Consider the following 25,122-nt stretch of genomic DNA (forward strand, 5'->3'; position numbering starts at 1 on the left):
CATGTAGGAGGCAAACGGAGGGAGGGAAATGTGGCCAAGAGACTTTACTTTGGTTTCTGGCAGAAGGAACAGCCAACCAGCATAGACAGAGTTAAGGTTGGTTAGTGAGGCTGGGTCATGGGGGCTCTGTCTAGTTGTGTGGTGCCTGGCCACGGGGTGACTGGGGCAGGGGGACAGTGGCCTCGGCTGTGAGAGCCCCCAACAAGGATGTGGCTAAGGGTGTGGGCCCTGCACTGGGTGGTTTGCGTGTGAAAGGTTCACTCACAGGTTACATGGATTGTTTGTTATCTCTAGGAATGAGCTAACCACGGGGAGGGGCGATCTCCCCAGGATCAGCAGTGCTCTAGATGTCAGAACATCAAAATACAGAAAATAAAAAGATGGGCTTAACCTCCTGACTCCTAGGGTAATTCTGCGTTCATCAGTTGGGGAACGGCCCCTCGATTTCTCACAATGGAGCGCCACCATTTTCCATTCCCGCCAGCCACGTATCCGAACCAGGGATCAGGATTCCGATTTCTCCCCATCCTCGCCAACACTGATTATTTTCATTTTGGCTTGTGTGTTTTTTGAGAGGCAGAGACAGACTCGTAAGCGGGCTCCATGGCCGGCGCAGAGCCAGATGTGGGGCTTGATCTCACTGCCCTGAGATCAGGCTGGGTCGCCTGGCTGGCTTAGGTGGTAGAGCGCGGGACTCTCGATCTCAGGTCGTGAGTTCAAGCTCCATGTGGGGTCTGGAACTTACTGGAAAAAAAAAAGAAAAAAGAAGAAAAAGTGTATCCTAATGTATACTACAGGCTCTGGGTAATAATGACGTGTACATTCATCAATTTTAACACACGTACCCTTCTTTTTTTTTTTTTCTTAAAGATTTTATTTATTTATTTGACAGAGATCACAAGTAGGCAGAGAGGCAGGCAGAGAGAGAGGAGGAAGCAGGCTCCCTGCTGAGCAGAGAGCCTGATGCAGGGCTCGATCCCAGGACCCTGGGATCATGACCTGAGCCGAAGGCAGAGGCTTTAACCCACTGAGCCACCCGGGCGCCCCAACACACATACCCTTCTGTTGGGGGGTGTTGGTAATGGGGGAGGCTATGCATATGTGAGGGCAGAGACTGCATGGGCGATCTCTATCCCCTCATTCTTGCTCTGATCCTAAAACTGCTCTAAAAGATACAGTCTATTTAAAACCCCAATTGGTCTAGCATTCAGATTTTCTGGCTAGGACAGCTTGACCTTCACCACCTATTACCACACTTTATAAAATCTGACTGTAATTAGTTTCAGCAAAGAGGTTTTTCACATCTGTTATCATTTTTACCCAGCCTGAAGAACTTTGGAATTTCTTGTGTGGGCCTGTTGGCAATGAATTCCCTCCTCTTTGTTTTTACTTTATTTTTTATTTTTTCTTGTCTTTATGTCTTCCTAACATTGCATTGTCATCAACATTTTATTATAAAACTTTTTTTTTTTTAAATGAGAGAGAGCGGGGGTGGGGGGCAGAGGGAGAGAGAGAATCTCAAGCAGGCTTCCTCAGGGCTCGAACTCACGACCCTGAGATCATGACCTAAGCCAATATTATATTAGTTTCAGGCATATATATATATATTTAAAAGATTTTATTTATTTATTTGACAGAGAGAGAGAGTTCACAAGTAGGCAGAGAGGCAGACAGAGAGAGAGGGGGAAACAGCCTCCCTGCTGAGCAGAGAGCCTGATGCGGGGCTCGATCCCAGGACCCTGAGACTATGACCTGAGCTGAAAGCAGAGGCTTTAACCCACTGAGCCACCCAGGTGCCCCCACTTATACATATATATATTGTGACATGTTCAGCATGGTAAGTGTGGTTACCATCTGTCACCATCCAAAATTAATACAATATTATTGGCTATATTTCCTCTGCTGCACTCCACATCCCCATGACTTATTTTTTTTTTAAGATTTTATTTATTTTGACAGAGATCACAAGTAGGCAGAGAGGCAGGCAGAGAGAGAGGAGGAAGCAGGCTCCCTGTCAAGCAGAAAGCCTGATGCGGGGCTCAATCCCAGGACCCTGAGAACATGACCTGAGCCGAAGGCAGAGGCTTTAACCCACTGAGCCACCCAGAAGCCCCCCTGCCCCCACCCTATGACTTATTTTATACTGGGAAGGTTGTACCTCTTAATCCCCTTCCTTATTTTATCCATCTCCCAACACCCTCCCCTCTGGCTATCGCCAGTTTGTACTCTGTACTTATGGGTCTGGTTTTTGGTTGTTTATTCATTTTGTTTCAGATTCCACATATACATGAAATCATACAGTGTTTGTCTTTTCTGTCTGACTTACTTCCCTTAGCATAATACCCTCCAGTCTGTCCATGTTGCTGCAACGGCAAGATTTCTTTTCTTAATTTGTGGCTGTGTAACATTCCATTGTGTCTACATCTCATCTTCTTTTTTTTAAAAATTATTATTATTATTATTATTTTTAGATTTTATTTATTTTTATTTGACAGGCAGAGATTACAAGTAGGCAGAGAGGCAGGCAGAGAGAGAGGAGGAAGCAGGCTCCCTGCTGAGCAGAGAGCCTGATGCAGGGCTCAATCCCAGGACCCTGGGATCATGACCTGAGCCGAAGGCAGAGGCTTTAACCTACTGAGCCACCCAGGCACCCCTACATCTCATCTTCCTTATCCATTCATCTACTCATGGACACTCGGGCTGCTTCCATGTCTTGGCTATTGTAAATAACACTGCGATGAACCTAGGAGTGCGTCTATCTTTTTGAATTAGTGTTTTTATTTTCTTTGGGTAAATACAAGAAGTGGAACTATTGGCTCATATGGTATTTCTATTTTCACTTTTTAAGAAACCTCTATGCTATTTTTAAAAAAAGATTTATTTATTTACTTGAGAGAGAGAGAGCATGAGTGGGAGAACGGGCTGAGGGACAGGCGGGGAGAGAGAGAGAAAACCCTGACCAGACTCCCTGCTGAGCACAGAGCCCCGTGAGGGGCTCAGTCTCCCACCCTTGAGATCATGACCTGAGCTGAAACCAAGAGTTGTAAAATCAACAGACTGAGCCACCCAGGGGCCCCGTACTATTTTTTATAGTGGGTGCATCAATTTACATTCTCATTAACAGTGTACAAGCGTTTCTTTTTCTCCACATCCTTGCCCACATTTGTTATTTCTTTTATTTTTGATATTAGCCATTCTGACTGGTGTGAGGCTTTGTTTTGCATTTCCTGATGATCAGTGATGTTGACCATATTTTCATGTTGGCCATATTCATGTCTTCTTTAGAAAGAAGTCTATTCACATCCTCTGCACATTTTAAAAATTGGATTATTAGGGGGTGCCTGGGTGGCTCAGTGGGTTAGAGCCTCTGCCTTTGGCTCAGGTCATGGTCCCAGGGTCCTGAGATCGAGCCCCACATTGGGCTCTCTGCTCAGTGGGGAGCCTGCTTCCCCCCCTCTCTCTGCCTGCTTCTCTGCCTACTTGTGATCTCTGTCAAATAAATAAATAAAATATTTTTTAAAATTTTTAAATTTAATAAAATTGGATTATTATTTTGGGGGGGTTGAGTTGCAGAAGTTTTTTTAATATATTTGGATATTCACCCCTTATAGACTCTATCATTTGCAAATATCTTCTATGTAATGGGTTGCCTTTTTGTTTTGTTGAGGTTTTCCTCACTGTGCAAAAGCATTTTAGTTCGAGGTACTCCCAATTTTTAAATTTTTGCTTTTGTTGTCCTCGCCTGATGACACAGATCCAAAAAGATATTGCTAGGACCAATGTCCAAGACATCACTGCCCATGTTTTCTTCTAGAATTTCTATGGTTTCATGGCTTACATTTGGGTCTTCAGTCCATAGGAGTTTATTTTTACATATGGGGCGATTGCGTGATCAAGTTTCATTCTTTCGCAAGAAACTGTCCCGTGTTCCCAACACCATTTATTGAAAAGACATGGAAAGGTTTTTGACCATGAAATCAATCTATTTAATAGATAAAAAGAGCATCAGATTTTCTAGCACATCTTCAGCAAGTTTTATTGTTCCAGAAATGTGTTCATTTCATGTAACTTGCTGAATTTTCTCATCAAAATGCTCACTTTTTTGGTAGACGCTTTACTGAGATCTATTTTCATATCATAGAATTCAACTATCTGAAAGGCACGATCCAATGGTTTTTAGTATATTACCAAAGTTCTGTGACCAACATTATGATCAATTTTAGAATGTTTTCATTGCCTTTCCCCCCAAAAAACCTGTATTCATTAGCTGTCACTTCTCTTCCTACCCCCTTCCTCATCACCTACCCCCAAACCTAGGCAACCACTAATATACTTTCTGTCTCTGTAGATTTGTCTGTTTGTGATATTTCATTTAAATAAAATCATACAATATGTGATCCTTTGCGACGGGTTCCTTTTACGAAGCATAATGTTACCAAGATTCATCTGCATAGCCTGAACGAGGACATCATTTCTTTTTGCCAAGTAATATTCCATCGTAGGGATATGCTACATTTTATTTTCCCATTCATCAGTTGGATAGTTGGGTTGTTTCTACTTTTTGGCCATCGTGAATACTGTAGCAATGAACATGCATATACAAACTTTTGCATGGGGCAGAATTGCAGGGCTGTATATTTTAACCCACTGCGCCCCCCGGGTGCCCCTTTCACGTCTTTTTAATTGCGGCCATTAGAGCGGATGTCAAGGACTAAAGTACTATCTCTGTGGTTTTGAATTGACTTGCATGATGTTGAGCATCTTTTCCCATGCCTACTGGTCATTCGCAGATCTTCTCTGGAGATTTGGAGAAATTCAGATCCTTTGACGATTAAAACGGGGTTATTTGTCTTTTTATTATTGAGTTGTAAAAGTTCTCTAAGTAGTTGAGATACAAGTCCCTTATCCGAGGTATACATTACAAATATTTTATCCTTCTCTGTGTGTTGTCTTTCACCTTTTTAAAAAAAAAATATTTTATTTAAGAGAAAGTGTGAGTGAGAGAGAGAGAGAGAAAGAGCACAAACAGGGAGAGAAGCAGGGGGGGGAAGTAGGTGCCCCATTTTCCCCCTTTCTTAGTAATATAAGCATTAGAGGTGCCTACGTGGCTCAGTGGGTTAAGCCTCTGCCTTCGGCTCAGGTCATGATCTCAGGGTCCTTGGATCGAGGCCCACATCGGGCCTCTGCTCATCAGGGAGCCTGCTTCCCTTCCTCTCTCTGCCTGCCTCTCTGCCTACTTGTGATCTCTGTCTGTCAAATAAATAAATAAAATCTTAAAAAAAAAAAATAAAATGCATTTTTGGTAGATAGCGGGTAGTGGAGTCTTGGTCTTTTATCCAGTCTGACAATCCCTGTCTTTTAACTGGAGCATTTAGTCCTGTGCAGAAAAGAGTAAAGACGGACAGAACTGAAGCCTCGCCTTCGGAAAGCCCAATTGCAAGTTAACCTTTGGTTGGCTTCTGGGAACTTGATTCTTGGTGTGTTCCTAATCAAGGGTTGGACGATAAGGATGATTCACTGTATCCTGAACATCTGTTTTCCTTTAGGGAGTCTGGAATTTTGTTGTATGTGAGGCAGAGACCAGCCTGGCCAGCCTCCAGTAAAACTCTGGTTCTTGAGTCTGTAATGGGCTTCTGTGTGCAGGAACACATACACGCGTGTTGCTGCCTTTTCATGGCGGGTGGAAGAGTATGCTCTGTGTGATCTTTCATGGGAGGGAGAGAGCATGAGGAAGCCTACGATGGATTCCTCCAGACTCCACTTGAGGTTTTTTTTTTCTTACAGTCCACCGGTGCATGCTTAATACACCGGTGCATCTATAGGACTACATGCTGAGCCCTGAGTCCTTCTAGTGAATCGTGGAATGTAGGGATGGTCTTGGGGCCGTTTACATTTAATATAATCACCAATGTAATGGTTTAGGGTTGAAATCTACTATTTTATTTGGCTCCTGCTTATTCTACCTTTTATTTTGTTTTTGTTATTAGTTCCTCTGTTCCCACTTCCCTGCATTCTTTTGGGTTAATTGCATATTTACTTTAGTATTTCTTTTAATTTACCTATCTGCTTTTTTGCTTTATCTCTATCTAATATTTGTGGATTTATTTCAAAATCTTTTTTAAAAGATTTTATATATTTATTTATTTGACACAGAGAGAGAGAGAGAGAAGAGAGCACTAGGAGGGGGAACGGCAGAGGAAGAAGGAGAAGCAGGCTCTCCACTGAGCAGGGAGCCTGATGCGGGGCTCGATCCCAGGACCCTGGGAACATAACCTGAGCTGAAGGCAGACGCTTGACAACTGAGCCACCCAGGCATCCCTTTGCATTACCTTTTTAGTGGTTACTTTAAAGAGTATGATATAAATCAGTAACCTTTCAAACTCAACTTAGAGCTAATATGGTACCACTTGGCATAAATTCTAAGTACTTTGCAGCCACATAGATCCATTTCTTCTCATTCTTCATGTTATAGTTATCATATGTCTTACATCAACCTAGGCAAAAAACCCCACAATAAAATTTTTTCATTTTTGCTATAAACAGTCATATGTGTTTTACACAAATTACCAGGAAAAAAAGATTGCTTTTTAAATTTCCCCACATATTTATCATTTCCAATGTTCTACATTCTTTCCTAAAGATCCAGGTGTGTGACCCAGCCAAATAGCACTAATCAGTCTTCATACGTGAGTGGGGAGTTCCCATCTCATACCCACAAACTCAGGTAAGTTCCTGACGATGCTTTTAGGCTGGCACACAGGGTAGGGATCCCTAAGCCCATCTTGCGGGTAGGAAAACTGAGGCCCAGGGAGAGTTAGTACCTTGACCACTCAGTTAGTAAGTTAGTAGAGCTGAAAACTAAATCTAGGTCTATCAACCCTTGGTCCAGTGTCTCCCCTTGTTTCTCAAAGGTTGTAGAATAATCCGAACCATCCCTATTGTATAGGCAGATCCACCTGTTGGAGTTAAGATATTCTAGGAGATCGCATCCATGAAGAGGTCTTTCTTTGTAAGGAGCCATTCTTTAGTGTTGTCCATAATGGCAGAGACCAGGGAGAGGAAGAATAAAGTGGGCTTTCTCGTGTGCCTTGTCTTCCTGCTGAGATGATACGCCTCCCGAGGGCAGAGATGGTTCATAGGCACAGCATGAGGGTTGGTGTTGAGCTAAGGAACAGGGGCTATTTCCCAGGAGTCTTGGGTGGATGGGACATCACTCTCATGCGTTGCTTATTTCTGCACAAGGCTTTGCAGTGTGCGAAGTGCTTTTGTGACTCTCTCATGAGAGCTTAGAGGAAGAGCCCATAATCCAAGTCCACACGCCCCTCCAGGGCTGAGTCACAGCACTGGCTCCTGCTTCCCAGGACAGGGACACACTGTGTCTTGGAACCCCAAAAGCAAAAGTTTCCCAAGCATGCCAACCTACTCCAGGAGTTTTGGGGTCAAGCCAAAGAGAAGCACGCGTCTGACTCCAGACCCAGCACTTGGGTATCCTTGGGCAGGCCAGAGACGTCCAATATCCCGAGGGCTGTCTCAGGTTTTCCTGCTCCAGGGAAGAAATCCAGCTGTGTCCGTCTTGCAGAAAGAATTACTCTTTCACTTCTTCTTTTAGTGAGGTCCTCAGCCACCAGATTTTGCGGCTCAGCAGAATCTGATTCTTCCTCGGCTTCTGGATAGGGGCTATTTGTACCAGGAGAAGGACAGGACCTAGCCTCAAGCAAGCCAGGAAAACTGGGCTTCCTGTCTCCTTCTGCCCTGGGACTCCTTGCCTTCGTAGGATGTGGCCTCAGCTGTGGCCCGTCTGAAGGACCCTTGTGCATTGCTCAGAGGCCTTTCCTCCTGCACCCACCTGGCTTTCAACAAGCTGCAGGTTAGTAAATATTTTCCAACTTCCGTGTAAACACCAGTCCTTATCACCTTGCATCTCTCAGAACTGAAGGACCCTGTGCCCTTTTAGAATGTTTGTCTTGGGGCTCTCCCTGTGGTCCACAAGGCAGGCTCACACCTGCCTGGGAGGGCGTCTCTTTCCAGCTCTACTTTCATGACATCAGGTGCAAACCTGGAAATCAGCCATCTTAGGGGTATTTATACCATAGGGACCAACCAATGCTACAAATCAGAGCTTCCCCCCACAAAGCGAGTTGTCAACTATTGACCAGCACATCACTGGCTCTGTCTTACCTGCCTGTCAACCAAGATCTGCCAAGGCGCTTGCTGATAATCTCTGGCTTGTATCAGCTGCTTCCATGTGGAATTCCCGAGTTCTCCTCTCCAGTAGGTCCCCCCACCACCACGGCCTCTAGGGGCGGGCCAGCCAGGTGATGGCAGATGAAAGTCCAGCCAGCAGGCCCTGAATTAGCAAGAAAAAGGGGATATGGGCAGAGCATGCATAGTTTCTGCTACAAACTGATAGACACACACACACACACAGACACACACACACAGCAGTTTACTTTAATACTCGTGGATTTATTTCAATGCATATTGGAGAAAATAGAGCCAATATACTAAACCTGGAATTTCAGGGATATTTTTGGGTGAAGTCAATTTTTTTTTTAAAAGATTATATTTATTTATTTGACAGAGAGAGAGATCACAAGTAGGCAGGTAGGCAGGCAGAGAGAGAGGAGGAAGCAGGCTCTCCGCAGAGCAGAAAGCCCGATGTGGGGCTCGATCCCAGGACCCTGGGATCATGACCTGAGCCGAAGGCAGAGGCTTTAACCCACTGAGCCACCCAGGCGCCCCCCTGGTTTGCATCTTAAGAGGGGCTTTCTTGTCCCTGTGTACAGAACACCATGGAGGGAGTCAAGCTGGGAGGCAGAGGAATGAATCTGAGAAGGAATAGAGAGGTCTAGGGGTTGTTAAATAGAGAGAATCAAGAACAGTAGAGCCCTTATCCGATAGGGGGAGGGAGGATGGTGGTGTCTGCTCTGGACAGGAAGGAACGCTACATCACTTGCATTTGGGACAAGTGATGCGGCACCATGTGCTATCCAGCCCCTGCGCCCAACCTCTCAATTTCCTCTCTTCCCATCATCTCAGGACCTCAGCGCATCCCACTGCTTATCGGGCTTCTCCCTGCGCATGCTCTTCCCCTTGGCCTGGAATGCCCTTGACCCTTTGTCCCCCTGGAGCTCCTGCTCGTCCTTCTCTATGCAGAACCGCATATTCCAGAGCCCTTGGCAGGAGGGTGCCTTGTACCTTCTTTGTACCTAGAAATGACTTCCCATTATTGGCATTTACTGCAGGTTAGACACCACACCAGGAACATGTACAGTCATTCTCTCTCTCTGTCCCCATTGTACCCCTGGGAAGGAGAAGGTTTCATGCCCACTTCCCAGATGACACAATGGAGGCTGGAAAAGCCTAGATCTGAGCCCAGGCCTAACAGCCATGCTCTTAACTCCTCTGCTCCCTGTGCCTTATCACACTATTGTGTAATTATACGTCGATGTATCTTCCTTTTAGTGGACTCTGAGCTCTAATGGCATTGAGTCTAAAATGAGTCTTTCCCTCGATCCCAGAACCCCAGAGCTGGGTGGGACTTCTTTATAGGAAGCTTGAATTTCCTACCCAGAACTCTGACAAGAGGTATTTGCATGCCCCCCTTGCTGGGAGTCTCACTATCATCCAAGGTGATCAGATCTGTTTCTGGATTGCTTTGCCCATCTGATGTCTTCCCCCTTGAGTTCTGCCTCTTAATTCTGATTCTCTTTGCCTTGAATCTCCAAAGTCTAGAAGGCAGCAATGACACTGAGGCATACAAGGGGACCCTTGAGGCTCCTCTCGTCTACAGCTCTTTTGGTTTACCACGCAGACGAGGCCAGCTGGTTAACGGTGACCTTGGGTCCAGCTGCTGTTTTTCCCCTACTGTTCCTGCTAAACTGAGCTCTTTCAAGCCCTGCCATGAGGAGACCAAAGGGCAAGTTGCTTAATAGCTTCCACCCATCCTCCCCTGCCCTCCTCAGGGTCACACCCCTTCCAAGACCAGGTTTAGGGTGTGCAGGGGAGAAGTCCATCCTGGCAATGGACTCTCTGTGCTTCCCTGGTAGGGACGGCCCCCCACCTCCTGCGTGTGCACCTGTCGAAGTCTGCCTATTGCCATGAAGCCAACTTCTCAAAAGCCCTTGTGAACCTTGGGCTCCCGAATTTCTAAGACTATCAAAGGTAAGATGTACAGGCTCCCTTCTTTGGCCCAGGAGGCCCCTCCGCTCCTCCCACTCCCCTTGCCACTCCAGATCTGATAAATGAGGGAAAACACTCCTGCACAGGGTGGTGAGGCTGTCACTTTGTCATCTCTAGGTCAGTGGCTCCTAGGACCATCCCCTGTTCCCAGTCCTCTGCAACTGTGTGTGTGTTTGATGGTGAGGGGGGGAAGGGACCACAGGAAGCAGCGATAGATAACCCGAGCCTGCCTTCCTGAATCCCCTGTGCTCTCCACCCCTGTGCTCATCTGCCCTCCTGTCATTTCCACTGCTTCAAACCCCAGACCCTCTGTCCATCTTCAGCCACCTTTGGTTAGGAGGTTGGGACAGGAATCCAGGAAGGAGTAAATGGGGTGGCAGGGAGGGTTGGCAGGAAGGGATGCACTGGAGAGCTACTTAGAAAAGAGAATTTGCCTGCTGGAAACAGCACCACACAGCACCCCGGGCCCACCTGGTGCCATGGCCGAGGTACAGGTTCTTTACTAGGAAGACATAGGACCAGCCCTGCTTCATTATGGCTTTGGGGTCTTGAGTAAGCCAGGCAGCCTCTCTGAGGCTCAGTTTCTTCCCCATGAAATGGGGACCCAAAGAGGGTCAAGTGAGGATTCAAAGGAGCCAAGTGGGTCTTTAAGGAAAGAACTGAAGGGATTTAGGTCTGGTGTGGTGGCAGCTTGTCTCCAGAAGGCAGGCCTGGGATAGAGCCCCTTGTTGAGGCTCAAGGACTGCCCCCTTCCCGCCACCATCCTGGGAGATGGGCTTTCACATCCCCATTTTATAGCAAATGGGCTGTGCTTCCGAGAAGTTCGACACCTTGCCTGGGGCCACCGGGAAAGCAAGTAGGAGCAGGAAACAAACTCGGGAACTCAGTCTCTAGGGCTGTGCCATTTTCATGGAGCTACACTGTCCATGCCTGGTGCTTGGGCTGGGTGGGGGCATCTGACCTGTGCGATCCCTCTGGGCCTGCTGCATCCTCAAATGTGCCCCTAGAACCCCAGGGACTCTGGACCCCACAGCCCCAAGGAGCTTTCACCTTGACCTGCTTTCCCTGGTGGATTCTACTCCTCCTCAAATGACCCCATCCCCATCATGCACCCAAGTTTGAACCCGAGTAGTATCCTCACCACCTCCTTCTCCTTCCTCAACCACCAAGGCACCAAATCTTCTCGAATCCACTTTCTGAGTAGTTCTCAATACCATCCCCTCCCTCCCAGCCCCATTGGCTCCCCTTTCCCCCCTGCATTCCTCCCATAGCCTTCACAACATTCTCCCTACACGGGCTGCCTGTGGCCAGAGTGATTTCTGCGAAACTCCAGACTTGACCAAGTCACCTCTCCTCTTTGACCTTGTACCTGTGACTTCCAGGGTCTGGAACACCCCTCTCTACCAGGTTTCCACTGCTACCCTCCTAGGCCTTCCCACCTCAATCAGCTTTAATCAGTTCAGGAGGCACCTCTTCTAGAACGTTCTTCTGCTGTCGAATACGGCCAGGTGTACCTCCTCACTGTGGGTATCTACCATCTATGCCATAATTGCCTTTGTCTCTCATGGCCCAGGGTGAATACCTCCAGGACAGCGCCTACCTATAATTCCCTTCGTGTGCTCCGGGTGAGCAAGGCACTTGGCATACAGCAGCAACCAATGAGTGTGTGGATGGTTGGATGGCTGGTTTGATTAAGTTTTATTAGAAGGTCTATGTGAGGGATTCCTTATCCCTGCCAAGAAATACATTTGCCTTTCAACAAAGGGGCCATTATTTAGAAGATAATTGTCCATGATCTATTATCAGACTAGCAGGGTGAGGAAGGAGAAATTTTTTCAACCCCTTAAAACCCATCCTGAGGGGCAGCTGGGTGGCTCAGTCAGTTAAGCTTCTGACCCTTGATTTCAGCTCAGGTCCTGATCTCAGGGTTGTGAGATCGAGCCCCGCATCAGGCTCCGTGTTCAGCACAGTCCATCTGTCTCTCTCCCTCCTCCTCTGTTTCTCCTGCTCTACTCCTCCCTCTGCCACTTTCTCTTGCTCTCTGAAACAAATAACTAAATAAAATCTAAAAACAAACAAACAAACGAAAAACCAGGGTGCCTAGGTGGCTCAGTGGTTAAGCCTCTGCTTTCGGCTCAGGTCATGATCTCAAGGTTCTGGGATTGAGCCCCACATCGGGCTCTCTGCTCAGCGGGGAACCTGCTTTCCCTTCCCCCTCTGCCTGACTCTCTGCCTACTTGTGATCTCTCTTTCTCTGTTGAATATATAAATAAAATCTTTTTTAGAAAAATCCTGAAACATCTGTCACCCAGACCAAGATCTCAAGAAAAAGGCAACCCCAGTATTGCTGGATATATATTCCAAGTCATTTTCCTTCTTTACTGAAGTCTGTTCAAGAGCCAGCAGAGCCAGATTGCCTTGAGAATCCAATTTTAGGGGCCCAGAAAGGCCCCCGCTGACCCCATATATTCTCCTCTGCTGTCTGATGCCTGAAGTGAGCTTAATTCCTCTGTCTTATCTGATTCCCACTGGATGGTGAAGACTCGAATTTGCACCATGCTTTGAAGTTTACTGAAAGCTCTCACGTCCACAATTTCTCTGGCTTCCCATGACCCCATGAGTCTACACCCCACTCCAGCACATTTCAGAGATGAGGAAATCCAGGCTTGGGAGAAGTGACTGATTTACTCAAGTTCAGCAGCTGGTTAGGGGCAGGTCTGGGACTAGAACATTCCAACATACCATCGCTGTTCCAGGACCCTCGATCCAGTTTTGAACCTTATTAGGAAACTCACATGAGGGTTTTGTTTTGTTTTGTTTTCATGTCCTCTAGTTTTCTTCACTATCGAGTTGCTGATTTTCTGTTCATAATTCGCTGGAGTTTGTGGGGAGACACATTGAGGCAACAGAAATACCCCATTTCCCATCACACTTTCACCTTCGAGCTTTAGCGTCCTTGGAAGGTTTTCTAGTTCTACCATTTTTTGTCTGTTTATTAGGTGGCAATCCTACTGCATATGGAGCTTCCCCTCTGTTGATCTGCTAGGGTTGTTCTAGGGAAGTAGCACCACCCAGGGCTTAAACAAAAGGAATGTACTGTCTCACAGTCTGGAGGCTAGAAGGTCAAGGTCAAGGCATCGTTCTTCCTCAGGCCTGCAAGGGAAGGCTCTGCTCTGGGCCTCTCTCTTTGGCTTGTCCATGGCCACCTTCTCTCTGTGGGTCTTCACAAAATCTTCCCTCTGTGCGTGTCAGTGGCTAAGTCCACATTTCCCCCATCTATTGGGATACCTGTCATTGTGGATTCCGGCCCACCCTACTGACCCCATTTTAACTTGGTATCTACAAAGACCCTGTCTCCAGATAAGATCACATTCTAGAACATGGTTAGGACGCCCATATGCATTCTTTTTGGTGGGAGGTAGGGCAGGGTGGGGGTCACAATTCAACTCAGAACATTTACTTATGGATTCTTATTTTATTCAATCCATCATTATCACTATTACTGGCCAAATTATTCCAGATTTGGCCAGTGTGAACCCTTGCAAGCTGCCTCCTACATCCTTTTAACTTCCCTCCATGATTCTTTGAGCACTTTGCTACCTTCTGGCCCCCAAAGATGTTCTAGGCTCTATTTTCTCTCCCATAGGACCATAATCAGCTGCTTTTCCAAGAAGGAATGTTTTTGCTAGGTCTGCTCATTGCTCCTGGTATGTCAGTGTTTCTAAATGATTGCAAACGTACAATCACTGATACCTCTGCTTCCATTGCAGCATCCTTGGCGTCATTCTCTCCCTCCCCGCCTCCATCTTTTCAATGCCCTTCCCCAGCAGGGAAAAACATAGCTTCCATTGTCCTTATTTGCAGAGACCTAGCATACAAGAAGCCCCTTCTTGTTAAACTTGTCATCATTTATCTGTGGAGTGAATGTTTTTTTTATTGCCTTTCTATAAAATAGTAGGTTCACATAACAAGGGACAGAGGGAGTGAGGAGATGTTGGGGACTGAGGAGGGTCATCAGGGGAGAAAAAAAGAGAGAGTGAGGGGGACCTGAAGCCTCCTCCATTCTATGAAGACAGACATGGAACCCACTGAAGGAAGACTCCTTTCCTGCCTGCTTGCCAGGAAGTGTGTGCAGAGTAGGGGAAGGACCGGGGGAAAACCCACTGTCTCCACTTGTCTCTGCCCTCACGGGTTCAATTTGATAAGTCAGATTGTTGGATCAAAGTCAGGCCATGGGAGGGAGGCAGGTGAGGTCTTTGAGAATGGGTGTGGCCTCCATAAAGCCTTGAAGTCCTCACGATTTGAGCAAATATTTTGGAAGTCTCCTCAGGTTCTGCTCTCTACTTTTTTTCTTTAGTTCTTAATTGAGATAAAATCTACATAACATAAAATTAATTGTTTTAGTGGCCTTAAAGATTTAATTAATTAGTTTGTTTATTTACTTATTTATTTATTGAGAGAGCCCTCAAGTAGGATGAGAAGAAGAAGGGGAGGGAGAGGGAAAAGGATTGAGAGACTCTCAGATTCCGAGCAGAGTGTGGAGCCCTATGTGGGGCTTGATCTCACAACCCCGAGATCATGACCTGAGCTGAGACCAAGAGTTGAGCACTTAACTGACTGAGCCACCCAGGTGTCCCGATGCCTTTAAAGCATACAGTTAAATGGCACACTTGGTACAACCCTTACCACTATTTAATTCTAGAACATTTCTTTTTTTTTTTTTTAAGATTTTATTTGTTTGACAGAGATCACAAGTAGGCAGAGAGGCAGGTGGTGGGGGTTGAGGTTGAGGCTCCCCGCCGAATCCAGAGCCCGCTGCAGGGCTCAATCCGAGGACCCTGAGATCATGACCCGAGCCGAAGGCAGAGGCTTAACCCACTGAGCCACCCAGGTGCCCCTAATTCTAGAACATTTCTATCACCCCAAAAAAGAATTTCATAGCTCTCAACTACCTCTTCCTCCCAGCCCCCCCCACCCAATACCCACAAATCTACTTTACATCTCTATGGATTTCCCCACTCTAAACATTTCTTGCAAATGGAATCCTACACTGTATGATGACCTTTTGGGTCTGACTTCTATCATTTACAAAGAATGTATCTGTATGCTTCATTCCTTTTTTATAACTAAGAGAATTCCACAGTAGTTATGCCATTTGTGATTATACGTACATCTTCTGATGACCATTAAACTTAACATCTTTTGACTACCGCAAATCACATTCACTGGCAAGTTTTGGCAGGAACAGGTTTCGAGTTCTCTAGACTATATACTTTGGAGTTGAACTGTTGCATCATATTGTAATACTATGTTTGACTTTTTGAGGAACTGTCAAACTTTTCCACAGTGGTTACACAATCTTCCATTCCCAGGAACAATGTATGAGAGTTCCTATTTCTCCAACATTTATTTTGCTTTTTTTTTTTTTTTCCATAGCCATCTGTGTGAAGTACTATTTCATTGCGGTTTGATTTGAATTTCCCTAATGATCAATGACGTTGAGTTATTGTTTCATGTACTTATTGGTCATCCGTATATTTTCTTTGGAGAAATACCTAGTCAAATGCTTTACTTATTTTAAAATTGAATTGTTTTTCCATAAGTGGAGTTCTAAGAATTTTTCTGAAGAATCTAGCTGGATACTGGAATGAGCAGATGACTTCCAAATATTTTCTCTCACTATGTGAGTTGAATTTTTCCCTTCTTGATAGTATCCTTTGAGTCACAAAGTTTTTTTTTATTTTTGTTTGTTTGTTTTTTATTTGAGAGAGAGAGAAAATGAGAGTGAGAAAGAACACAAGTAAGGGGAGGGCAGTGGGAGCTGGAGAAGCAGGGCCCCCACTGAGCAGGGACCCCCTCCCCATGTAAGCCAATGTGGGGCTGGATCCCAGGCCCCTGAATCATGAGCGGAGCTAAAGGTAGACGCTTCACCAACTGAGCCACCCAGGCACCCCAATTCACAGTGGTTTTTTTGGTTTTTGTTTTTTTGGTGTGTGTGTGTGTGTGTGTGTGTGTATGTTTTTCTGACGGGAGAGAGACAGCGAGAGAGGGAATACAAGCAGAGGGCATGGTAGAGGCAGAAGCAGGCTTCCTGCTGAGCAGAGAGCCTGATGCAGGACTCGATCCCCAGGACCCCAAGATCGTGACCTGAGGCAAAGGCAGACACTTAACAACTGAGCCACCCAGGTGCCCCCACAATGTTTTTAATTTTAGTAATTAAATTTTAGTAAATTTTTAATTTTAGTAAAATTTTAATTTGTGTGTGTGTGTTTGCTTGTGTTTTGGGTATCATATAAAAAGAAACTGTTACCTTATCCAAGGTCATGAAGATTAATACCTATGTTTCCTTCTAAAAGTTCTGTAGTTATAACTCTTACATTTATGTTGAGTTAATTTTCATATACGGTGTGAGGGAGGGAATCCAACTTCATTCTTTTGCATGTGGATATCCAGTTGTCCCAGCAACATTTGTTGAAAAGTCTATCCTTTCCCACCGAATGGCTCTGGCATCCTTATCAAAAATCAACTGACTTAGGGTACCACGGGCGGCTCCGTGGGTTAAGTGTCTGCCTTCTTCTCAGGTTATGATCCTAGAGTCCTGGGATCAAGTTCCACATCAGGCTCCCTGTTTAACCGGGGAGCCTACTTCCTCTGCCTGGCACTCCCTCTTCTTGTGCTCGCTCTCTCTCTGTGTCAAATAAGTAAATAAAATATTAAAAAAAAAATCAATTGACTATAAGTGTGAGGGTTTGTCTGGACTCTAAACTCCATTGATCTGTCTGTCTATCCTTATGCCCATACCCAAACCATCTTGATTACTTTAGTCTGTAGGAATTAGTGGGAAAGTGAAAGTGGGAAGTGGCAGCTCTGTAACTTTATTCTTCTTTTTCAAAATCATTCTGACCGGGGCGCCTTGGTGGCTCAGTCGTTAAGCATCGCCCTCGGCTCGGGTCACAGTCCCAGGGTCCTGGGATCGAGCCCCACATCAGACTCCCTACTCACTGGGAAGTCTGCTTCTCCTTCTCCCTCTCTCTGCCTGCCACTCCTCCTGCTTGTGTGCTTTCTATCTCTTTCAAATAAACTTAAAAAAAAAATCATTCTGACCATTCTGGGTTCCTCAAATTTCCATATGAATTTTAGGATCAGCTTGCCCATTTTCTTTCTTAGCCTTCCACTCCCTCACTGCTCCCATATTTTCAACACCCTGTATGGTAGCTCAGGTTTCAACTGCAAACCAGACGTGGGGTCAATGGCTGTATGACCAAGAGCAAGTTGCTTCACCCATCTGTACCATCATATTATAATATCTACTGTCCAGGGTCAATAGTGTAAAGATTAGATTAAATGCCATAATATAATAAAACTCACAGAAGAGCCTGTGGATTGCATAGTCATCTCATTGTCTTGTAAACAAGTTGTTGTCATAAAAATAAGAATGGCCGCCTTTCTGGGGGGCCCTTGATCAATGCCAGACAGGGAGCTAAGCACCTGACCTGAATTATCATGTTCGAGCCTCATAATAACCCATGAAGTGAATGTCGTCATTTCCCCTTTTATAGATGAGGACACGAAAGGTAAGTCACAGAGGAATCAAGTGACGTTGGTAAGGCAGGTGACCCTCCTGGCAGGTGACATTCAGATCCAGAGGGTAGCCCTTGACGGCGCCATGCTACTGGGTATAGGGAGAGGCTGAAAAAGGTGGGTTCTGGGCTGACTTCCAAGAAGTGGGTCTTAGGAAACGTGCAGCTGCTTGTCACCCCCACCGTGGGATGCCCCAGGTGTCACCCCCCCCAATTCTGCATCTCCCTCTCCTCCAGGAACTTCAGGCAGATCTAACAGGTAAAATGGAGCCAAACTAACCTCTGGTGGCCCCTGTCTCAGTCCTTCATCATCCCTCCCCCGGGCAGCTTCGATAACCTCCAGCCAGCCTCCCTGCCACCCCCCACCCTTCCCTGGTGCCTTCCTGCCACACCCACTGGTGGATCCAGTCCTGTCACTAGACCACAGATCTGACCTCTTTTAAACTCTGCACGTCGAAAGCATGGGAGGCCCTGCTGCCCCCACGATCCAGGCTGAGCTCCCGGGTGAGAGGCACTGCATGAACCTTGGGTTCAGACAGACCATAGTTCAAAATGCCCGCTCTGCCCTTGCCTGACCTCTAAAGCCCAGTTGCCTTGGGGATGAAGTGTGTGTTCTTGGCAAGTGAGATCCAAAGCACTTAGCAATGTCAGAGGCGAGCTGAGCTCTGCTCTCCGCTGCCCGAACCTCCCCATCCTGTTCTCACAACTGTCTACTTTTGCACTATTCAGGGCCATCGGGGCCCCCTCTCCCTTCCTGGGACATGGTCTTCCAGTATCTGGAGTCATTTCTTACCAAGCTCACAGCCCGACCCCCTAGGCTACCGTCCACTGGCCTGTATCACACAGCTTTGGGTTTGATGCTACATCATTGTTCTTGGGGTAACTCACCCCGGAAAGGCAAACGGGACAGCCGCCCTTGCTGCCGTGCCGCAAGGGCAGGACCCCTGCTCCCTGCTCACTGCCAGGCACAGCTCTGCGTTCCTCACCTGTCCCTCTCCTCCCGGCCGCCAGCTTAGTCTCCAACCTCCTCCTCCCTCCCCTGCTGCCTGGGTGCACATTTGAGGGGAGGGCCCTCAGAGGGCACCTTGGCCAGGGTTCCCAGGTTTCAGCTATTCCTGGGTCATGGTCACCGTTTTTTGGTCCTATGTTCATTCACACTATTGGTCCCGTGACCTACTGTAATGTATTTTGTCGATTTGTGTTTTTCACTTGGCGAAAATCTTATATCGCTACCATAAATATATGACACCCCTTATCATAGAGGGTCACCTTGATAAGACATACTTAAATGAAAGTGACATATGCCTGTCTTGGGATCACGTGGTCATGTGACCGCCACACTTGGGGAGAGGCAGATTGGGCCACGTCTCCCTGCTCAGATGGAGAAACCGCGGCGGGAGAGGGGCAGAGTCTGAGCTGGAGGAAGGGGCTTCAGAAACCCAGGGCCCCTCTTCTTTTTCCTCTTTCCTCTTCACCGCCTTTCCCCAAGTCTGCTCTGTCTGTACCTGCTGCTGTCTGGCTCTTCTCTGCCCCCAACTTCCCCTCCCTTCCCCCCTCCCCCTCCTCCTCCTCCTTCTTTCTATTTTCTATTCTGCTTTCCTGGAATCTCCTTCTCTTTCTGCTTTCACCCAAGACTGGGCTTTTCTTTTCTTTTCTTTTCTTTTAAGGGCCTTGAGGAAAAAAAAATGGGGCGTCTGGGTAGCTCAGTCAGTTAAGGGTCCAACTCTTGATTTCAGCTGAGATCATGCTCTCAGAGTCATGGGATAGAGCCCCAGAGTGGAGCTTTGCGCTCAGCACAGACTCTGCTTGAGATTCTTACCCTCTCCCTCTGCGCCTCCCCAACCCAGCACATTGGTTCTCTCTCTCTCTCTTTCTTTCTCTCTCTCTCTCAAAGAAAGAAAGAGAGAAAGAGAAGGCTTTGTCTCTAAAGAATGTTCCTAATCGGGGCAAAGCACCCCACCCCGCACCATCTCACCCAATGACCTTCTGCCGTACCACCCACTCTGGTTGCAACACGAGGCCAGCACGGGCTTCCTGCCCTGTTCAGCCCTGTCCTCATTCTGCTGTCCTCATGCTGCTTCTGCCTGATGTCTTGCTCCTCTCCACACTCTGGAGACCTGTTCTCCAGCACTCTCTGACCTCTGGACTGTTAAGAAGCAAATCTTTGAACAGATGTCCTAAGATGGAACCATGGCGAGCCCCTGCATGTATAAAGGGCATCTCATTTAAGTTCCTCCATACCCTGCCAGGTGAGGGCCGTCCCTGCCAGAAGCTGAGGGCACAAAGCTTGAGAAGGAGTTGAGTGGGGCACTCTGTATTTTCCACTCCCTAAAGATGGGCAGTGAAGAGATCAGGTGTTGCTGGACCGGCCCCCATCAGGGGACCTGCCTCCGGACTCCTCCGTGTCCATGCCGATCCCAGCCATGCTGGGCAGAGACCACATGGGAGTCCTTGGTCGAGAAGAGAGTGACTCCGAGTGGGTCCATCATACATCCATTCAACAAACACTGGCCCTGCTGTAGGTGATCTGCATGGAGTTGGGAGGACAGGGAAAGGGGACATTGATCTTGGTGTTCACGGTCCCATGGGAGACACAGACACACAACTGGCTATCATCCGGGTGACCAGTATTGCCACATGCCCCGGATGCCCAGAGCAGGGAGGCCAGAGAAAGCCAAAGATTTATTTCCATGAGAAGTGGAATGGAGAACATTGGAGAGAGGGGCTGGAAATGGAAGCAGCAGTGACAAAAGTCCAAATATGGGGTCCCAGCCTGAGTGAAGCCAGAGTGAAGCGGGTGCCATCTCCCACTCTGTCTGCCAAGGTCACCTCTGTCTCTAAGAACAGCACTGCTCCTTATGACCTACAAAGCCCTCCTATGGCTACCAGTTTCTTGACTGTCCAAACCTCAGCACGGTCAACAGCTCCAAGTGCATCCCCCACTTCCCTTCCAGCAGAGCTGGTCAGCAGAGCTGCCCCCCCTTCCACTTACACCCCTTGTCTCAGGTTGGGTCCTCAGAGCTGACCCTGAAAGGAGGATTCATGGCAAATGATTCATTAGATAATGCTTCCAGGGGAAACCAGCAGGGCAGAGGGGAAACAGATGCAGAAGGGGAGAAGGCCAGCAGAGTCCAGTCACACAGAGGGAAACTGGCTTGACCCAGTTGGGATCTCAGGAAGCAGCATAGGGCATGTCTGTGTCCCTCCAGCCGACCTATGTCAAGGTCTGCCCTGAGGATGTGGGTTTCTAGGTCCTTCCCATTTTCTCAAAGCCTACCGGCCAGGCAGCTTCAGCAGCTTGGGCACTAGAAATGCAAGGTCACCAAAAGCCAGTGTGTGTGCAGGAACAAGGTGAAGGGGTCCGAGGGCGTATGGACGACAAGAGCATCTGTTCTGCTCCAGGCCCGCTCGGTCAGCACCTGTGTTGGTTCATTACACACATGGGCTCGTGTTTCTGCCTCCCCACTAGAAGCCCAGCACGTCGCCCATAGCCTAGTAAGAGTTGGAGAACGTCAACTTGTTGAACGCGCCTGGGTGGCTCCATCAGTTAAGCATCCGGCTCTTGGTTTCGGCTCAGGTCATGATCTCAGGGTCGTGAGTTCGAGCCCCCATCAGGCTTCATGCTCCGAGGGGAGTCTGCTTGAGAGTCTCTCCCTCTCCCCCTGCCCCGCCCCTGGCAAGAGACTTGGTGAATGAACGAATGGATGGATGGATGGATGGTTGGATGGATGGACGGGTCCGCGCATGAATGAATGGAAGGAGATAGGGTGACTTCACCCACTTTCAGCGAAAGAAACTGAAGTTCAGATAGGTGAGGGACTTATCCAGGATCCCAGAGGACGTGAACGGCACTCCAGGGATCCTTGTCAGCCTCCTGACTGTGTGTCCAAAGCTTCCACCCTTCACTAGGGCGGGGCAAAACTCTCCTCCCTCAGCCTTTGTTAGAAGACACCACGGAACCCCTGACTCAGCGAGGCAATAACTTCCCCTTGGCCAAATTCAAGGGCCTTGAGGGCATTCAAGGCAGCCTGGAGGGGGAGGGGTGGGGGGGAGGTTCTATGAGTGCACAGTTCCTCCCATCGGCCCTTATAAAAGGCAGAGGGAGGTTGGGTGGTCTGAAAAGCACCTGGTTCTCTCCTCCTGCACCCCAGCTCTAGGTCCTGAGCTCCGTCCCCGGCTCATGGCAGGCCTTGCGACCCTGGGGGCTGGCCTCCTGCTCCTGACCCTGTGTGCCCACTGCATTGCCCCTGCAGGTAAGACCTCCAAGCTTAGGGGCACCTGGGGTGACTCAGTCTTTAAGTGTCTGTCTTCGGCTCGGGTCATGGTCCCAGGGTCCTGGAATCAAGCCCCGTATTGGGCTCCTTGCTCCGTGGGAAGCCGGCTTCTCCCTCTCCCACTCCCCCTGCTTGTGTTCCCTCTCTTGCAGTGTTTCTCTGTCAACAAAACAAAACAAAAAGCCTCCAAGCTCAGCCTGGCGCAGTCCGGCGGGTCTGCCGAGAGCGTAGCTGAGAAAGTGGGGGATGCACTTGGACTAGGACAAAGCGGGCTGGGTTTGGAAGGGGAATGTCGAGGAACAGCTGCTCCAGGACTGGGCTGGAGGCATTAGGATAGGGGATGTACTCCAGCCCTGAAGCCCAGGGTCTCAGGCAGGCTGGGGAGGAACACAGTTTCTCCTCCCTCCCATCTTTTAGGCTCTGCACCCATCCCTCCTTCCTGCTGCATGTCCTTCATTTCCAAGAAAGTTCCTGAGAACCGAGTGCGGAGCTACCAGCTGTCCAGTGCGAGCGTCTGCCCGATGGCAGGAGTGATGTGAGTATCCCCCCTCTCCCTGAGCGCCCGGCAGGAGAGGGACAGGGGGACACGAACCTCTAGGGTCACCGTCTACACTAGACCCTGCTTTGGGCACGTAGAACTTGACCTCTGGACCGTTCTATGAGCTAGATGGGATTATTCCCCTTTTTACAGAGAACTGAGGCCCAGAAAGGTGACCTGCTCAAGGTCACCGGGACTCCGGATAACTTCACAGCTGCCTCTCACACCAGGCAGCAAGTGTGAGCTCACTGTGTAACGGCGGCCTGCTGTAGAAACGTGACCTTGGTATTACGAGTAGTTTTGCGCCCGGCACCAGGGCCAGCTCTAGCCTGACACGCGCTAGCTCAGAGCTGGCTGGTCAGAGGGCATCCGACCGCCCCCTCCCTGCTCTGGCATCTTTATGAGTTGCCTTTCTCCCAAAAAGGCTTGTGGACTGGAGGCATCTGCCTTTTTTCCTGGGGGATTCCAATGCAGTTTCTCCTGTCCTCCCTGTGGGTAGAGATTGTGTCTCCCTCTTCAAATCCAAGCATTCTCTGAAGGCAGGGCAGGGCCTCCCCCGTCAGACAGGGAGGTTGCTGAGCATGTGCAGAGATGCAGACACCCAGGGAGAGGGCCGTGTTTCTGGGACCTGGCTAGGAGGACCCCCTCCGCCCACCCCACCCCCACCCCTTGCCCCTATGCGGGCCTCCACGCCCACCTCCTCATCTGGGGAAGTGGTTCGAGGTCCCTGTCGGCTCTCACGTGTGCCCTTGTCGCCCTTCCCACAGCTTCACCACCAGGAAGGGCCAGAAGTTCTGCGGGGACCCCAAGGAGCACTGGGTCCAGACGTACATGACGAAGCTGGACGCCAGGCAGAAGAAGGCATCCCGTGGGGTCCGGGCAATGACCGCCAAAGCCCCAGTGCGGGGGAAGCCAGCCGACACCACTGCCATCTAGCGCTGCCTGGCCCCTCCGCCTGGGGTCCATGAGCCAACGATGAGAGGCGGGGAGCGAATGTTCCTGTTTCCTAACATCAGCCTATAAGACAGAACCCAAGGCTGGGGAGGCCTGCCCCGAGGGTGCTGAGTAAACGCTCCAAGGGTCCTGGGCCCCTTGCCTTCCCCGAGCTGCAGGAGAAGATTCTGGAAGGAAGGGGGTGGTGGCCAATTGCCCTTCTCCTGGGCTGGGGCCAGCCCTTCCCTCCAGGTTCCATCTGAACCCAGGGGCCTAAGGCCTGACCTGCAGACACACTCGACTGGGCACCTAAAAACTTAACCTGTAGTTGGCTTCTGTGGGTCCTCGGGGCCTGCCGTGGGACCCTGTGAGCTGACCATCTGTCTGTCTGGGTACAGGGGACCTGTCGACAGCTGAAGCTCGTGGCATTGCCAATGTCCCACTTCCAGAATCCTGGAAGAATAAAAATCTGAGAGAAACGCGGCTCCTTTGCCGCAGGAACTGCCAGACCCCAGCCTTCCTTGTACACGTCTCGTGGGCTAAACGGAATGACGTTTTTAGGGACTCATGGTTTTTTGGTAATAAAGCAGGCCTGGGGGCGCCTGGGTGGCTCAGTGGGTTAAGCCGCTGCCTTCGGCTCAGGTCATGATCTCAGGGTCCTGGGATCGAGGCCCGCATCGGGCTCTCTGCTCAGCGGGGAGCCTGCTTCCTCCTCTCTCTGCCTGCCTCTCTGCCTGCCTCTCTGCCTACTTGTGATCTCGCTCTGTCAAATAAATAAATAAAATCTTTAAAAATAAAGCAGGCCTGGAGGACCAAGCTGAGGGCTGGCCTGGGTAGTTGAAATCCTTGGGGAAGGTAGGGTTTGGAAGAGGTGGTCCACTTTGTGGCATGACCTGTTCCGTGCTCCTTTGGGGACAAAGACCCGGTGTGCCTTTAAAGGTGGTCTTTCCCTACATTTGGGGGATGGGAAGGTGGAGTGGGCGCTGTAGAGGGGGAAGATCCAGGGCTTTAAAGAAATTTTGTTTCCCTGTATATGAGATAGCATGTGATGTAGAGGTCAAGGGCATGGAAACACTTGCTCCTCTCAAGTAACGATCCAAGTAAAATGTGATATCCAAGTAAAAAGGGGATTGTGTCTTGAATGGTCTCGTCCTGGAGGGACAGGGTTGGGGTATGAACAATGGAGTGGGTGTCCCAGAGAGCATCCTGAGTTGCCTGTCAGAGGGGATAAAGGCAGCCCGAGCCCAGGACATGCTGGCAGTGATCTTGGCCTGCCCTTGGAAGTACTGATGTGAACTTTGTAAACCATTCATGCACAGCTGGGTTCAATTAAATTTTTAGAAACTTTTCAAACAAGCACATTATTGCACAAGGCTATGAAATGAATGGCTTCAGAGAACTGGGAGAAAATCATACACACACACACACACACACACACACACACACACATCAAGAGCAGTGAGGGTTTAGTACCAATCCAAGCTCCTAAGCTACACGACCTTGACATATGTCACTTAAGTTCTCTGAGACTCAGTTTCTCTCATCTGTAAAATGGGGACAATAAGCCGTTCTCACATGGGAGTTTTCCCCGGAAGCAGACTGCAAAAGAAGATTT

General features: G+C 48.6%; 1 protein-coding gene across 1 annotated transcript in view; it reads left to right on the top strand.

The window, feature by feature from the left end:
* Positions 1-24,122, top strand: part of CCL24 (C-C motif chemokine ligand 24) — a 50,847-nt gene extending 26,725 nt beyond the window's left edge. The window contains 4 exon segments of the mRNA XM_044234000.1: positions 21,672-21,866; positions 21,869-22,015; positions 22,454-22,571; positions 23,342-24,122. Of these exon segments, the coding sequence (XP_044089935.1) occupies positions 21,672-21,866; positions 21,869-22,015; positions 22,454-22,571; positions 23,342-23,510 (629 nt within the window). The 3' untranslated portion in view covers positions 23,511-24,122.
* Positions 24,123-25,122: the final 1,000 nt, after the last annotated feature.

This window comes from Neovison vison, chromosome 14, assembly GCF_020171115.1.
Source record: "Neovison vison isolate M4711 chromosome 14, ASM_NN_V1, whole genome shotgun sequence".
Classification (NCBI taxonomy): Eukaryota; Metazoa; Chordata; class Mammalia; order Carnivora; family Mustelidae; genus Neogale; species Neogale vison.